The sequence below is a fragment of the Salmo salar genome, chromosome 11, assembly GCF_965601325.2.
Source record: "Salmo salar chromosome 11, fSalSal1, whole genome shotgun sequence".
Classification (NCBI taxonomy): Eukaryota; Metazoa; Chordata; class Actinopteri; order Salmoniformes; family Salmonidae; genus Salmo; species Salmo salar.
In genome coordinates this window covers 98,707,159-98,724,393 of record NC_138301.1, presented here as the reverse complement: position 1 = coordinate 98,724,393, position 17,235 = coordinate 98,707,159, and the positions used below count along the sequence as shown (strand labels likewise).

Genomic DNA, 17,235 nt, shown 5'->3' with positions numbered 1-17,235 from the left:
CCAACTGGGAAGATAACGGAATTACCACTCGAACCACGTGCGCACGCATATAGGGCAGTCCAATAAACTGTCTTGAGGAGACAAGTCAAAAAGACGGTCTTGCCTTGCATTGTCCAAAAGTGTGGTGAACCTCTATTTTTTTTTATAGAATATATTGGGTTTGTGCTACAACAGGCGTTTTGCAATGATACTACGTCCAATTGTTTAATTTTAAGCTAACCGTTTCACTTGCCCTATTGCCTTTTGCATACCATGTCTAAAATGTTCGTCGACTTCGAGTACGGACAGCAATATTTATTCTTATCCCTCATATAATCCCTGTGCATAGAGTTATTGTAGGATTGCACGTGGGCTGTGTGTCTGTTGTAGTGAAGACCTTCAGCAACTTATTTTAGATGGGTTATTTATTATGTACATGCACCTCATGAGGTGTGCACCTCATTCAGTCATAATGTATTTTTGATGTGACATTGTTATAATTGTCGTAACACTGGGGTCAGTGAAAGGGGCCTTTTTACTGTGGCATTAAGTGTTAATCGTTTATTGTTAAATAATTAAGACGTTGCTCAATGCAAGCCGTTGCTAGCTGCAGCCCTCTTATCCACACAAAAACATTTTTTTTTTGGAATAAAACCCTTTCACTTGTGGCCGAACTGGTGGCTTATGGAAAACAGAATGCGTATCCGAGGGAAAGTTGATTTTACACACACTCAGGAGGATAATGAAAGTGGAAATGAATAGGCTCACAGATGAGAGGCGCTGAGCTCCGCCAATATGACGTCGAAATGTTACGTTAGCAGTTTTTGTAAATTATGCGTCACAATTAGTTATTTCGTCTGCTTTATTAGATCACAAAGTAGGCCTAAATGTGAATCTTTTCTGGTGTACATCTCCGATGGTCGCAAGTTGCCAGTGATCGCGGGCGACCTCACGCTTCTTGTGGGGGTGAAACAGATCACACAGCACAGACATCTGAATAGGCACTTCTATTGATGGAGGAAGCTTCAAGACGCGGAAAAGAAAGTTGCATCGGCCCTTTTTTGGTGATGTGAGCGGATCGCCAACGAAAAGCAGAAATCATACTGCTGTGAATGTATTCACAACTGTTCCATTATTGAGTGAAACACTACATTTTCCCTCATAGTGTTGGAATACAGAACTGGTTGCAAAATGCATTGCTTTTATGAACATGTCAGCAAAGTGATAGTCTAGTCATTCTCAACGGATAACAGTGGAGTGGCCATTTGCCAGTGCCACCCTTTTTCGTTTTTTTGTATTTTTTAACTATTGAAAATATGGATGCAATTGTGAATTAGTTGCTGTTTCCATGCGTCTTTCTCCTCCAGATCTCAGGACGTTGTTGTGGATTGTGTTGCTATTTAATGCAATGGGCTGTATCCAGAGTATCAGGTGTAAGCCCAAGTGTTTCCGTGAAAGTATCATCGTTCTCGAGGTGAACTCCTCCATCGACTCCAATCCAACCAGCATCGACGAGTCATCCAACGTGGTTCTGCGCTATCGAACACCGCACTTCCGAGCCTCTGCTCGAGTACTAGTGCCGCCGGTGGCTGGTAAAGAGACGTGGACTGTTGGCTGGATTCAAGCATGCAACCACATGGAGTTCTACAACAAATATGGAACCAAAGGGATGTGAGTATCAACCTAAACTCAACCCACCTTACAAGGGAACGTAAACAACCATGTGAAATGTAGGTCTAGGCCTACTTCTAGTTCACCAACGGTGCAGGTGATGGACTAGGCTATTTAGGGCTACAGTCTGGTCAGGTGCAGAGGCAATCACATTTGAGTAGACTAAGACCTAATATAAATTACCCTGAATTAAAATTCCAGACCATACCTGCCATCCGTCATCTACTTCATTTTTCATATTCACCTCTCAATGGCGCTGGGGCTTTGACACCTCCAAGATATTTCTGGAGATTGGAGGGCTAACTTCAGAACGTCAACAGTCTACTGTATGTACCTCGATGCTGGAACACACTTGCGTCATGATGACTTCCCGAGAAAAGTTAGTTAGGAAAGGCAGAAAAGCCAAGGCACATTTTTTATTCATATTGCAAATCCATCCTTTTGCGAAATCAAATCAATTATTGGATTGAAAAAAACAAACCATCAAGACAAAAATCCACTTATATATCCCATGTCCATGGGGATAAACCTTATGCCCCTATATCATTCAAAGCCTCAAATATTAATAGGCAACTTTAGCCTTTTGGATAGATATGTAATACATACACTGAGTGTACAAAATATTAAGAACAGCTTTTTTAATATTGAGTTGATGTTGGAACATTGCTTGCTTCCATTCAGCCACAAGAGCATTGGTGAGGTCGAGCACTGATGTTGGGCAATTAGGCCTGGCTCGCAGTCAGTGTCCCAATTCATCTCAAAGGTGTTTGATGAGGTTGAGGTCAGGGCTCTGTGCAGGCCAGTCAAGTTCTTCCACACAGATCTCGGCAAACCATTTCTGTATGGACCTCGCTTTGTGCACAGGGGCATTATCATGCTGAAACAGGAAATGGCCTTCCACAAACTGTTGCCACAAAGTTGGAAACACAGAATCATCTAGAATGTCATTGTATGCTGTAGCGTTAAGATTTCCCTTCACTGGAACTAAGGGGCCTAGTCCGAATCAACAGCCCCAGACCATTATTCCTCCTACATCAAACTTTACAGTTGGCACTATGCATTCGGGCAGGTAGCATTCTCCTGGCATCTGCCAAACCCAGAATCGTCCGTTGGCATATATAGTGTATCAATTCACTGTCTCTGGTGCATAGAGAGGTGATAGTGTCCTTGAAGATGCAGTACGCTTTAGCACTGTTGGATTCTATAGAGCGGTGGTGGGCAAGGACTGGGTCCACAATTTTCTCTAAAGCCAAGGCTTTCATAAACACTCTGTTAAATTGATCCATTCAAGCTGGGTTTCATTGTTAGGTAGGCTACTGGAGTCAACAGAAACTGTATGGGATGAGAAATCACATTATTTTCCAAATATTACGAAATGAGTTAAAGTGAGCTCAAATTGACTTCCCCCTGTCTATTGACAGATGTCTGTGATTTACACAAATTCAGTTCGTGCCACATCCTGTGGCAGGGGACCATAAGTTGACGTACAGTGCCTTCAGAAAGTATTCACACCTATTGGCGTGTTTCACATTTTGTTGTGTTGCAGGCTGAATTCAAAATTGATTATTATTTTTATTCCTCACCCATCTACACACAATACCCCATAATGACAAAGTGAAAATATGTTTTTGGACATTTTTGCAAATGTTTGGAAAATTAAATACAGAAATATCTAACTTACATAAGTATTCACACCCCTGAGTCAATACATGTTAAAATCACCTTTGGCAGCGATTACAGCTGTTGAATCAATGTTTGAAATTCACTGCTCGGCTGAGGGACCTTACAGATAATTGTATGTGTGGGGTACAGAGGTGAGGTAGTCATTCAAAAATCATGCTAAACACTATTATTGCACACAGAGTGAGGCCATGCAACTTATTATGTGACTTATTATGCACATTTTTACCCCTGAACTTATTTAGGCTTGCCATAACAAAGGGGTTGAATACTTATTGACTCAATACATTTCAGAAGTTAATTATTTATTAATTTGTACACATTTCTAAAAACATAATTCCACTATGACATTATGGGGTATTGTGTGTAGGCCAGTTACACACAACATCTCAGTTTAATCCATTTTATATTTAGGCTGTAACACAACAGAATGTGGAAAAAGTCAAGGGCTGTGAATTTTTATTTTATTTATTTAACCAGGCAAGTCAGTTAAGAACAAATTCTTATTTACAATGACGGCCTAACCTGGCCAAATCCGGACGATGCTGGGCCAATTGTGCGCCGCCCTATGGGACTCCCAATCACGGCCGGATGTGATGCAGCCTGGATTCACTCGGGAGTGAATACTTTCTGAAGGCACTGTATACCCAAAATGCAGAGGGTTTATCTTCACCCGTTGCAGGATGGGATGTTTCGGGTCTGCATGTTAAAGATTACACACACTGTCCAAATACTACAATCCCCAACATGACCTCCTCCCCTTGCCCTAGTCTGGCTATGTCAAATCTAAATCAAATCAAATGTTATTAGTCACATGCGCCGAATACAACAGGTGTAGACCTTATACTGAAATGCTTACTTACGAGCCCCTAACCAACAATGCAGTTAAAAAAAAATACGGATAAGAATAAGAGATAAAAGTAACAAGTAATTAAAGAGCAGCAGTAAAATAACAATAGCGAGACTATATACAGGGGGGTACTGATACAGAGTCAATGTGCGGGGACACCGGTTAGTTGAGGTAGTATGTACAGTTGAAGTCAGAAGTTTGAATACACTTAGGTTGGAGTCATTAAAACTCGTTTTTCAACCACTCCACAAATGTCTTGTTAACAAACTATAGTTTTGGCAAGTCGGTTAGGACATCTACTTTGTGCATGACACAAGTCATTTTTCCAACAATTGTTTACAGACAGATTATTTCACTTATAACTCATTGTATCACAATTCCAGTGGGATAGAAGTTAACATACACTAAGTTGACTGTGCCTCTAAACAGCTTGGAAAATTCCAGAAAATGATTTCATGGCTTTAGAAGCTTCTGATAGGCTAATTGACATCATTTGAGTCAATTGGAGGTGTGCCCGTGGATGTATTTCAAGGCCTACCTTCATGATGCTTGACATCATGGGATAATCAAGAAATGTCCTCTGGTCTGATGAAACAAAAATAGAACTGTTTGGCCATAATGACCATCGTTATGTTTGGAGGAAAAAGGGGGAAGCTTGCAAGCCGAAGAACACTATCCCAACCATGAAGCACGGGGGTGGCAGCATCATGTTGTGGGGGTGCTTTGCTGCAGGAGGGACTGGTGCACTTCACAAAATAGATGGCATCATGAGGGAGGACAATTATGTGGATATATGGAAGCAACATCTCAAGACATCAGTCAGAAAGTTAAAGCTTGGTCGCAAATGGGTCTTCCAAATGGACAATGACCCCAAGCATACTTCCAAAGTTGTGGCAAAATGGCTTAAGGACAACAAAGTCAAGGTATTGGAGTGGCCATCACAAAGCCCTGACCTCAATCCTATAGAAAATTTGTGGGCAGAACTGAAAAAGCGTGTGCGAGCAAGGAAGCTGACAAAACTGATTCAGTTACACCAGCTCTGTCAGGAGGAATGGGCCAGAATTCACCCAACTTATTGTGGGAAGCTTATGGGAGGCTACCCGAAACGTTTGACCCAAGTTAAACAATTTAAAGGCAATGCTACCAAATACTAATTGAGTGTATGTAAACTTCTGACCCACTGGGAATGTGATGAAAGAAATAAAAGCTGAAATAATTCTCTCTGCTATTATTCTGACATTTCACATTCTTTAAAATAAAGTGGTGATGTCAGGAATTGTGAAAAACTGAGTTTAAATGTATTTAGCTAAGGTGTATGTAAACTTCCCACTTCAACTGTAGATGGTGAACTAATTTTAGGTGGTTATGTAAGAAGAGTTAATAAAGTGACTATGCATAGATGACAGAAGAGAGTAGCAGTGGTGTAAAAAGGGGGGGGGGGGCAATGCAAATAGTTGGTAGCCATTTTATTAGATGTTATATCTTATGGCTTGGGGGTAGAAGCTGTTTAGAAGCCTCTTGGACCTAGACTTGGCGCTCCGGTACTGCTTGCCATGTGGTAGCAGAGAGAACATTATATGACTAGGGTGGCTGGAGTCTTCGACAATTTTCAGGGCCTGGTGTAGAGGTCCTGGATGGCAGGAAGCTTGGCCCCAGTGATGTACTGGGCCGAGCAGTCGCCATACCAGGCAGTGATGCAACCAGTCAGGATGCTCTTGATTATGCAGCTGTAGAACATTTTGAGGATCTGAGGACCCATGCCAAATCTTTTCAGTCTCCAGAGGGGTAATAGGTGTTGTTGTGCCCTCTTACAAATCAGACTACCGGGGCATTGTTCTTCTGAACCCCAAACCAGCAGAAATGTGTCGCTTAGATGAAATAGGAGAGGCACATTTACTTTGGCCATTGATCTGCCCAGAATAGAGGATGTGTGCAGTATTTCTGCCATATGAGGTGATAGCTGCTCTGAGATGTGTGTTTGTGTGTTTGTCTGTGTGCGTGTTTGTGTGTGTGTGTGTGTTAATCTCTCGCACTGGGCCTAAAGAGCCACTGAATGGAAAAAACATAATTTTATTTTTTATTTTTATGCTGTGTGGAGATTAGAGACGTCCCTCGGCTCTGCAAATGAAACATAATATGAAAAGAGAATAGAGAGGGTAGTGAGCGAGAGAGAGATGAAACTGGTATTAACAGGCCTTTCTCTCTCTCTCAGAGCAGCTATCACCTCAGATGGCACAAATACACGTCTGTTGGGTTCTTCCTAGTATCTATTTCAATAGAGCACCTCCCATGGTTTTGAATACAGTACTGAAAATAGTATAGTACTATAATAAAATACCGTCTATAAAGAGTAGGTAGATCCGGTAGTATCGTTAGACCTCCAATAGGGGGAGAAAGAAAAAGCCAAATGTTCTTGCTCTGGGGCATGTTCTGTTCTCATGAAACCATGTGTTATCAAGATAAAAATACAGGGAGTGCTTTGTTGGCCATTGTCTGTAGTCGTTGGCCCTTCACAGTGAAATTGATGTTACAATTTGGCTCCTGTCAGAGATATATTTATAGATGTAAAGATTGTTCAAGTTGTTTTGGAGCCAGATCGATAGAGAGGATAGTGATTTGTAGCAACAAGAATGGACATGAATAACACACACACACACACACACACACACACACACACACACACACACACACACACACACACACACACACACACACACACACACACACACACGGGGGGGGGGGGGGGGCTTGCCTAAAAATCACAATCTAGGACCTCTTTGAATAAATAAATAAATCAAATCGATTTATGAAGCCCTTTTTACATCAGCAGTTGTCACAAAGTGCTTATACAGAAACTGAACCAATGCCCATGCAGACCTGTCATGTGACTGGTGATCACACTGTTATCTACAGCAGTTCTGCTGATCCTCCACTTCTGGGAGAAAGGTAATTTTCTTCCTGCCGAGGGGGAGGACAGGATTGTTTATGATGTGCCTCTGTCCCACAATGTCACCCGCTACGTCTCAATACTACAAAATTCACCTTCACTTAATTCACTCAGATCTGAATTAAGGGTGGACGAGGCAAAGCAATCCCGATAGGCTTAGGACATATCGCTTTCACCTATCCTGTGTTGACAGATCATTGGTTAGTGAGAAATGAGAAAAGGAAGCCATTTGAGATCATTGACATGCATCTACAGTGACTTACTACACAGGAGTGGGTTAGACAGGCGGGGAGGCTGTTAACAATGGGAACCTGGGATGTGCTGTGATTGTGCTGCCCTGCCCTGATTCTCAATAACAAACCCACTCAGCCAGGCTGTTTCAGCCTCTCAGGGAGATAGTCTCCACTTTTCTTATCCTCCAGCCATTATTTAACAGTGGGTAAAAGCCTATTACGATTGACACATCTCTCAAACAAGTTTTGTCAGGAAAGCAGTAACCAAATGCAGAGAGATTCCCACGTGTAAAACAAGTTTCCCCTTCTTGTTTCCACTTCCAGGTTAAAGGAATCATTTTTCCAAAATTCACATAAAAAAGTGCTCTAAAATTGAATTCCGTTGACAGTTCACACCATCTGTTGTGTAGATTTAGCTATATATACACACAAGGATACTTCAATCCCATATGAATGTGAGTGATAGTGCCAATCTTTGATTTTGTCGTGAACTTTAAGCCTCACTCTGTTTTTTAACCTTCCGGGTTAAATCTAACTACCTGCTTTTCCACTTCCAGGTCGAGCTGGGAACTCCCTGACCTGCGGGATGGCAAGATCCAGGCCATCAGCGACTCGGATGGTGTCAACTACCCTTGGTATGGCAACACCACGGAAACATGCACCATTGTGGGCCCCACCAAGAAGGACACCAAGTTCACGGTCAGCATGAACGACAACTTCTACCCCAGTGTTACGTGGGGAGTGCCTGTGAGCGACAGCAACCTGCCGCAGCTCAGCAGCATCCGCCGCGACCAGAGCTTCACCACCTGGCTGGTGGCCATCAATCAGGCCTCGGCCGAGACCCTGGTGCTGCAGACCATCCGCTGGAGGATGCAGCTCCACATCGAGGTAGACCCTGACAAGCCCCTGGGCCAGAGGGCTATGCTGCGTGAGCCCGTGGCCCAGGAGCAGCCCCACATCCTGGGCAAAAATGAACCCATCCCCCCCAATGCCATGGTCAAGCCCAATGCCAACGACGCTCAGGTGCTCATGTGGCGGCCAAAGACCGGGGAAGCCGTCGTGGTCATCCCGCCCAAATACTGACTGACCTCTAGGGGTTAAATGCTCTTTCTCTTCTCCCACTCTTCTACCTACACCTAACTTTTCCTTTCTTCTCTTTTTATCTACTTTCCTTTTCCTTTCTTCTCCTTTTAACCTTCCCTCAAGCTCGTTGCCTCTATTTGCCTCTACGTTTTCTACCTCTTCTCTCGCTTTTTGTAAGAATTGAGCGAGAGAGGGAGAGAGAGAAAGTGAAACAAGGACAAGAGCAGCTTGGAGAAAGAGGACACTCGTTGCCTATAAGTGGGAGCTGGAGCGGACTTTAAAAACAGGAATGAACAAACTGCAACCATTCTACCTTCAATCTGGGTCGGGTTTCACTGTGCTAGATTAAGTAATTGAAAAATATTTACCCACAGAAACTTTGCATTTTTTGTTGCATTTTGGGGATTGGAATTTGGGAGGGTTGGGGAGCGTGTGTGGGTTGAAAAAATAACATAGTATTTATGTTCGTGTGTATGTACATGGTACATGCACAAAGTTGTGTTTTTATTTATGGTCTTGGAGAGAGTGCACTTTTTGTGAATAAGCGCTATTCTGTGCTCCACATGAGGGATAGTGAATACGAACCACATCGAGGAGACATATGTAGTTTTAGTACTTTTTTAAACATGCGAGACATTCAATCCATGCTGCCTTAAGTTTACATCGCTTTTAACTTTTAGCCTTTAATCATGTGCAATGCAATATTCCTTCACATGTCTCGTCTCTTCTTCCATCCAGATTGTTGGTGCTGTTGTGTGTGGGTTTAGGAACAGAACAGTGGCAACAGAGTGCAAATTATACCGTGACATGTTTTTACGGGCCTAATAGTAAACACATGTCATTTAACAGTTTAAATATATTACCTTTTAAGGTGGTATGTACAAAACTAGTCATGATGGTTTCATCTGATTGTCAAACAAATCTCTTCAAAAAGTAGGCTACCTGCACATGTTCATCCACACCAAAATAATTCCAGCGTCCCAAACATGTGCACACATTTCATATATGGAAAGAGGCATCTGTTACAAAACACCAAAAAGTGTAATGACATTCAGCAATTGTCATTCTTGTAGAAATATTTACCACTGTAGCAGGATAAATAGCATTTTATACAAATTGGAGAATGGTTAAATTAGCATTATTTACAGGGTTACTGGGAACCAAATTGGGTCCTAATACTGCTAGAACTCTTTTACTCCCACAGAACATACAGAGAAAAATCATTCAAACAAACCCTTTCACAATGCCAGTTTGCTCATCTCATCAATGCAAACGCACATGTTATGTTTGGCAATGTAAAAGGTTTTCTGACAACATTCAAACCCATTGAGAGTGACATTCAGCTGACATTCAGATAGACAGCAAGGTTTGTCAACAACCTCCCTTTACAGAGAGAATACTGTCTTTCATCATGTTATCTTTTATTTGATTTATCACCACTCCCTCCATCTCAGGGCCCCTGCCACTGTAAAGTGTTTGTCACACATACCTCCCTCGCCCCATCCATCCATCCCTCTGCCTTTCTTCTCTCCTCTCTACAGCTGTCAAAAGAGAGGGGCATGCTAGCACCTAATCAATATTGGTATTAATAAGCAATCACAGCAAGCAGTAGCCAGGGGAAATGACTGTGTTTCAAATCCCGGGGCAATAAGAAAGCAGTCCTCCATGCAATGCTATTGGAGATAATTAATCTTGGCTTTAGGGTCCCTGTGTGTGGGGTGGCTCTGCAGAGGTTAACTGGATGTAGTCCACTGCCCTCCCTCTCTATTCTCTCTCCTTGTCCCCCCCCGCTCCCCTCACCCTCTCTCCCTCCACTTCTGATGTTTGTCCCCATTCACCCTCTCTCACCCTGTCCCCACTTTCTCCTCTCTCTGATCCATCTGTCTCTCTCTGCTCCCCTCGATCCATCTCTCTATTTCCTCCATCCCTCCTCTCTTCACCCTGTCCTCTGTCTTCCTTGTGTGGAGGAAGGGCAGGCAGTAGTAGAAAAGCGAGGCTCAGCCTGGCATATAGATGAACCCACTTGAGGGGTAGCCACTGACAGTTGTAGCCCGCTGTAGAAATGTGGTGCTTTTTTCCCTCCTCTCGCAGGGATAACGCACAGAGCCCCGGCTAGCTAAATACTTCCATAAACAGGACAATGTCTAGTCATTCATTTATCTGTGGGAAGGGCAGCTTTACCCCGGGCTGAAATCTCTCTCATGGAGGAGGGAGGGAGGGAGTGTGGTAGAGGGACGACTGTGGGGCAGAATTTGGCATCAGGCTTTTTTATCTCCTTATAACATCATCAATGACAACAACGAGCTAAAAAAAAGGAACAGGGACCAATGTTTGTGTTTTGTAACACTGGGGTCAAGCTGCCATTTTGAAGTGGTTGAGAAAACAGCATCTCCACTTTTGTCAAAGATGGTATTGTTTTAGTATATATGTTATGCCATTGTGGTTTGATATTTTTTGGAGGCAAAGCTTTCTTGGTAGCGTAATAATACTACCATCAAATGCCACCAACAACTGGCCAAAAATGTGTTGAGTCACCATTGTTTCCTTCGTTATTTTAGCCTACCTCGTGGTTTGGTTTATTTAAAATTACTCAAATCTGTTGACGTCTCAACCAAATATCAACCTTAATGTGACATCTTTGCCTGATGAGAAAAGACAGAGCAGCCAAGTGTGTAGCAGCTGAACATAATTAAAAAAGAGACGGTTAGGAAATTAGATAGACTGATAGCCTCGCCAAATGAGATCTTCAGTATGATAGCTATGATACAGTATGTATACTGCAGCTCTCCCTTGTTATAATTACATTTTGGACCCGCATAATAGCCTAATCAGATGGCCCTCGTTGCCCTGCGTCAGCTCTGTGAGATAGAGCCTCTGCTCTGAGTCTCTATCATCTGGGCTGAGGGAGGAGGAGGGAGGAGAGGACTGGTGGGGGGAAGTGCTGCCATTATTATATCTGCTGTGAAATACTGAGTTCCCTTCAGATGCACTGTGTTGGGCTGTGCCAAGGGTGGCTGGAGTGATATATGATGGGCTCTTAGGGCTAGAGGGCAATGGTCAGTGTTAGAAGGGGTGGGGCACACACACAGTTGTCATAAGACAGCAGGGACAGAGGCTCCCGGGGGCGGTCTCTTCTTGCATCCTATCGGATCGTCACAACATCACACTGGGACCGAGTGTGAACAGCGCTTATTGGTAGAGCACGTGGCCCCCAGCAAAACACACACACGAGAGGGAGGTCACAGAGGAGACGATTGCCTCAATGTGTCTCTGATTCTGACCGTGTTGTTATGTGCTACTGATGAGGCCATCTCATAATGTACAAGCGCTTCCTGGAAACACGCCTCTAACTGAGTTCTGTTTTTAAAAATGGACATTTACGTAAACATTCTTATGAGATTACGATGCCATCATTGAACGAGCGGAATTCATGGACTTCATGTTTCTCCTTCTGGGGTTGTGCCACTGGGTAGAGCCTTCCTTTCCTAAACCCACAACTCCTAGTTGAGGGCTACCACCTTTTCTATGGATCTTTATGTAAAAGAGTCCTGTAAACAGTCCAGCAACTCTTCATAGACCAGCAGAAAAGATTTCGCTTTAGTTCAACCAATAACAGGCCCAAGCTCACTCTCAGGATCACCCACCATTGTTTCCTAGCCTTTGCTATTGGCTTACCCCATGTAAACAAAAGAGTTGATTGGATATTCCATTTGTCTGTCCATCTTACTATTCGCTCCCTTCACCTCTGACTAGGTTTTCAGTAGAGTAGCCCTATGGCTAACTGTAGCAGATTATACACAATAGGCTATGTATTTCTAATTTCTTTGGGTTTGTTGGTTTGTCTTCTGAAAAATGCTCTAATATATTTCACCGCACTGATACAAAAATACAGTATTTTCTTGTTTTGCTTTGTCATTGACACTGATACTCAATACTTGAAAATGGAATAGTATTGGCAAATATTTAAAACTGTGAAAATGCACAATGATAAAAAAAATACTGAAAACTAAAAGAGTGGTATTTTTCATGATAAAATATTTTTTTGCAAATGTTATTTGTTCCCTGGCATCTGTCTCCTAAAGTGTTGTGATTGGAGAATATACACCCTGTGACATGGTGATTCTATCTACAGAAGCGCCTTGCCACACACACACCCACAACACCCTAGCTTTTATCAACTCTGATACCATGTCATACTTTATGAAGGAAAAGAGTTGGTGACACTTATTTGAAAGTCTGCTTATAAACTATTTCTTAACCATAATCAATAGTCAAATATCCATTAGTCAACTTTGGAATACATAATATACAGTGGGGGGGGAAAGTATTTGATCCCCTGCTGATTTTGTACGTTTGCCCACTTACAAAGAAATGATCAGTCTATAATTTTAATGGTAGGTTTATTTCAACAGTGAGAGACAGAATAACAACAAAAAAATCCAGAAAAACGCATGTAAAAAATGTTATAAAATGATTTGCATTTTAATGAGGGAAATAAGTATTTAACCCCTCTGCAAAACATGACTTAGTACTTGGTGACAAAACCCTTGTTGGCAATCACATTGGTCAGACGTTTCTTGTAGTTGACCACCAGGTTTGCACACATCTCAGGAGGGATTTTGTTCCACTCCTCTTTGCAGATCTTCTCCAAGTCATTAAGGTTTCGAGGCTGACGTTTGGCAACTCGAACCTTCAGCTCCCTCCACAGATTTTCTATGGGATTAAGGTCTGGAGACTGGCTAGGCCACTCCAGGACCTTAATGTGCTTCTTCTTGAGCCACTCCTTTGTTGCCTTGGCCGTGTGTTTTGGGTCATTGGTCATGCTGGAATACCCATCCACGACCCATTTTCAATGCCCTGGCTGAGGGAAAGAGGTTCTCACCCAAGATTTGACGGTACATGGCCCCGTCCATCGTCCCTTTGATGCGGTGAAGTTGTCCTGTCCCCTTAGCAGAAAAACACCCCCAAAGCATAATGTTTCCACCTCCATGTTTGACGGTGGGGATGGTGTTCTTGGGGTCATAGGCAGCATTCCTCCTCCTCCAAACACGGCGAGTTGAGTTGATGCCAAAGAGCTCCATTTTGGTCTCATCTGACCACAACACTTTCACCCAGTTGTCCTCTGAATCATTCAGATGTTCATTGGCAAACTTCAGACGGGCATGTATATGTATTCTTGAGCAGGGGGACCTTGCGGGCGCTGCAGGATTTCAGTCCTTCACGGCGTAGTGTGTTACCAGTTGTTTTCTTGGTGACGATGGTCCCAGCTGCCTTGAGATCACTGACAAGATCCTCCCGTGCAGTTCTGGGCTGATTCCTCACCGTTCTCATGATCATTGCAACCCCACGAGGTGAGATCTTGGATGGAGCCCCAGGCCAAGGATTATTGACAGTTCTTTTGTGTTTCTTCCATTTGCGAATAATCGCACCAAATGTTGTCACCTTCTCACCAAGCTGCTTGGCGATGGTCTTGTAGCCCATTCCAGCCTTGTGTAGGTCTACAATCTTGTCCCTGACATCCTCGGAGAGCTCTTTGGTCTTGGCCATGGTGGAGAGTTTTGAATCTGATTGATTGATTGCATCTGTGGACAGGTGTCTTTTTTACAGGTAACAAGCTGCGGTTAGGAGCACTCCCTTTAAGAGTGTGCTCCTAATCTCAGCTCGTTACCTGTATAAAAGACACCTGGGAGCCAGAAATCTTTCTGATTGAGAGGGGGTCAAATACTTATTTCCCTAATTAAAATGCAAATCAATTTATAACATTTTTGACATGTGTTTTTCTGGATATTTTTGTTGTTTTTCTGTCCCTCACTGTTCAAATAAACCTACCATTAAAATTATAGACTGATCCTTTCTTTATCAGTGGGCAAACGTACAAAATCAGCAGGGGATCAAATACTTTTTTCCCCCACTGTACTATCTATTAACATCAGTAAATTCAGTCATTTTCTTGTTATTTTTTCACTAAGGCAGACTTGGTTTAGAGTTTGAGAGTATTAATTTAACTCCCTATTGAAGACCAGAGGCATTCGTCCTTCCCCTCTGCTCTGGCCCTGCTAAGATGAATTTCCAGGTTTTGATCAGAATGCCAGAGCTTTAATGGGCAATTACCACTGTATGTATTTGACTAATTAGTCTATTCACCCCAATCTAGTGTTATACTTGTTAACCCTTTGACCCATACGATCATGTATTTGTGATCATTGTTGAGTGGTCCCTGCAGCGAACGATCTCAAATATGTGATTGGAACAGTAGCAACAGAACGTATGACGCAACAAACACGTCTAAACAGCATTGATGTCTAAACAGCATCTAAATATTTTTTTTGTACTGATGGAAAATAAAGGTCTTAAACTATTCCTCAATTTGACCTTTTATTGTAAAAGATAACTGCGAACTTCATCATCCAAGCATCACACGGAACACATCCACAGCCAAACTCATTCCATGAAGCAGTGTAAATAACAGAATGCGCTAATAAAAAAAAAAACATAAGTTAGCGACCTAACAGCTAGACTAGTTTACAATGTACCACATCTCTGGTGAGCACAAGAGACTACTGTAATGTTGTAGACGCATATAAACAAAGTCAAAGATGGCTGCGCTCATTACCTGAAAAATATTAACTTAGTTTAGCCACTTTTCAGCATATTACAAATTGTCAATATACTTGTTTGTGTATACAAGAAACGGAGCACATGACTTGACAGGTTGTTTTCAGTTTTTGACCAATCACAAAGCAAATAAAATGTTATCATCTCACAGATCATCACCCAAAACCATTTTAGGGGGGTTTGGAGGGGACAAAGGTATCGTGGGGGCATATGATGCAGGTAATATTACTATGATGGGAGATTTATCAATAAATGGGGGGCAAACACAAGAGAAGTTTATACGCTAAATAAAAATAAAACCCCTGGAAAGGGGGGGGTCTGAGCTGGCAACTCTGAAGTACCAAAGTTACAATCTGATGCCGCATTCAAAACAACTGGGAACTGGGAATTCTCCGACTTCAGTGTGTTCAAGACAACTGGGGAAAATCGTTTTGAATGGTCATCCAACTCGGAATTCCAACTCGGGCTTGTGGCCCCGCGGCTTTGTGAATGGTGACCTGTTTAATGTTCTTGCTCACATCGGTTACGGAGAGCGTGATCACACAGTCATCCGAAACAGCTGGTGTACTCATGCATGCTTCAGTGTTGCTTGCCTCAAAGCGAGCATAAAAAGGCATTTAGCTCGTCTGGTAGGCTTGCGTCACTAGGCAGCTTGTGGATGGGTTTCCCTTTATAGACCGTAATAGCATCAGAGCCGGTGTAGTAGGATTCAATCTTAGACCTGTATTGACGCTTTGCCTGTTTGATGGTTCGTCTGAGGGCATAGCAGGATTTCTTATAAGCGTCCGGATTAGTGTCCCCCTCCTTGAAGACATTACCACCATAACAGAGCCTTAAGATAGAAATGTATTGCTTACAACAGAAATGATCCTCCAGTTTATTCAATAGGGAATTGTATCAGCTCTATACATGACATTTCTCTCTGCAACATTTGAAACATTGTACTCCAGTGCTATGAGTCAGGCTGGGGTATAGTGTAACAAATTACATAATTTAATTATTTGAGTAATGGGGCACAATTTTGAGCCAGACTGAATACCAGGACATGTACACAAAACATGTGCGGACCAACTGGCAAGTGTCTTCAATTATATTTTCAACCTCTCCCTGACTGAGTCTGTAATACCTACATGTTTCAAGCATGTAAGAAAGCAAAAGGTAACCTGCCTAAATGATTACCGCCCTGTAGCACTCACGTCGGTAGCCATGAAGAGCTTTGAAAGGCTGGTCATCACTCACATCAACACCATCATCCCGGAAACCCTAGACCCACTCCAATTTGCATACCGCCCCAACAAATGACGCAATCTCAATCGCACTCCACACTGCCCTTTCCCACCTGGACAAAAGGAACACCTATGTGAGAATGCTGTTAATCAAACACCATAGTGCCCACAAAGCTCATTACTAAGCTAAGGACCATGAGACTAAACACCTCCCTCTGCAACTGGACTTCCTGACAGGCCATCCCCAGGTGGTAAGGGTAGGCAACAATATATCTGCCACACTGACAAGAGAAGACAAAGGAGCTGATCGTGGACTACAGGAAAAGGCAGGCCGAACAGGCCCCCCATTAACATCGACGGGGGTATAGCGGGCAGAGAGTTTCCACATCACCAACAAACTATCATGGGCCAAACACACAAAGACAGTCGTGAATTATTATAATGTTTTATTTATTTAACCTTTATTTAACTAGGCAAGTCATTTAAGAACAAATTCTTATTTACAATGACGGCCTACTGGGGAACAACTGCCTTGTTCAGGGCCAGAACGACAGATTTATACCTTGTCAGGTCGGGGATTCGATCCAGCAACCTTTTGGTTACTGGCCCAACGCTCTAACCACTAGGTTACCTTCCGCCCCAAGAGAGGACACGACAACACCTCAGGAGACTGAAAAGATTTGGCATGGGTCCCCAGATCCTCAAAAAGTTTAACAGCTGCACTATCGAGAGCATCCTGACCGGTTGCATCAACGCCAAGTACAACTGCTTGGCATCTGACCATAAGGCACCACACAGGGTAGTGCATCCGGCCCAGTACATCACAGGGGCCAAGCTTCCTGCCATCCAGGACCTATATAGGCCCAAAAAATTGTCAAAGACTCCAGTCACCCAAGTCATAGACTGTTCTCTGCTACCGTACAGCAAGCGGTACTGGAGCGCCAAGTCTAG

The 17,235-nt window shown here is 43.0% G+C and overlaps 1 protein-coding gene across 1 annotated transcript; it reads left to right on the top strand.

Moving 5' to 3' along the window:
• The first annotated feature begins 787 nt into the window (after nt 1–787).
• LOC106563259 (protein FAM78A) lies at nt 788–8,713 on the top strand. The gene is made up of 2 exons (XM_014128681.3): nt 788–1,650; nt 7,918–8,713. The coding sequence occupies exons 1-2, from the start codon at nt 1,328–1,330 to the stop codon at nt 8,441–8,443; spliced, it is 849 nt and encodes a 282-aa protein (XP_013984156.1). The 5' UTR covers nt 788–1,327; the 3' UTR covers nt 8,444–8,713.
• The last annotated feature ends 8,522 nt before the right edge of the window (nt 8,714–17,235 follow it).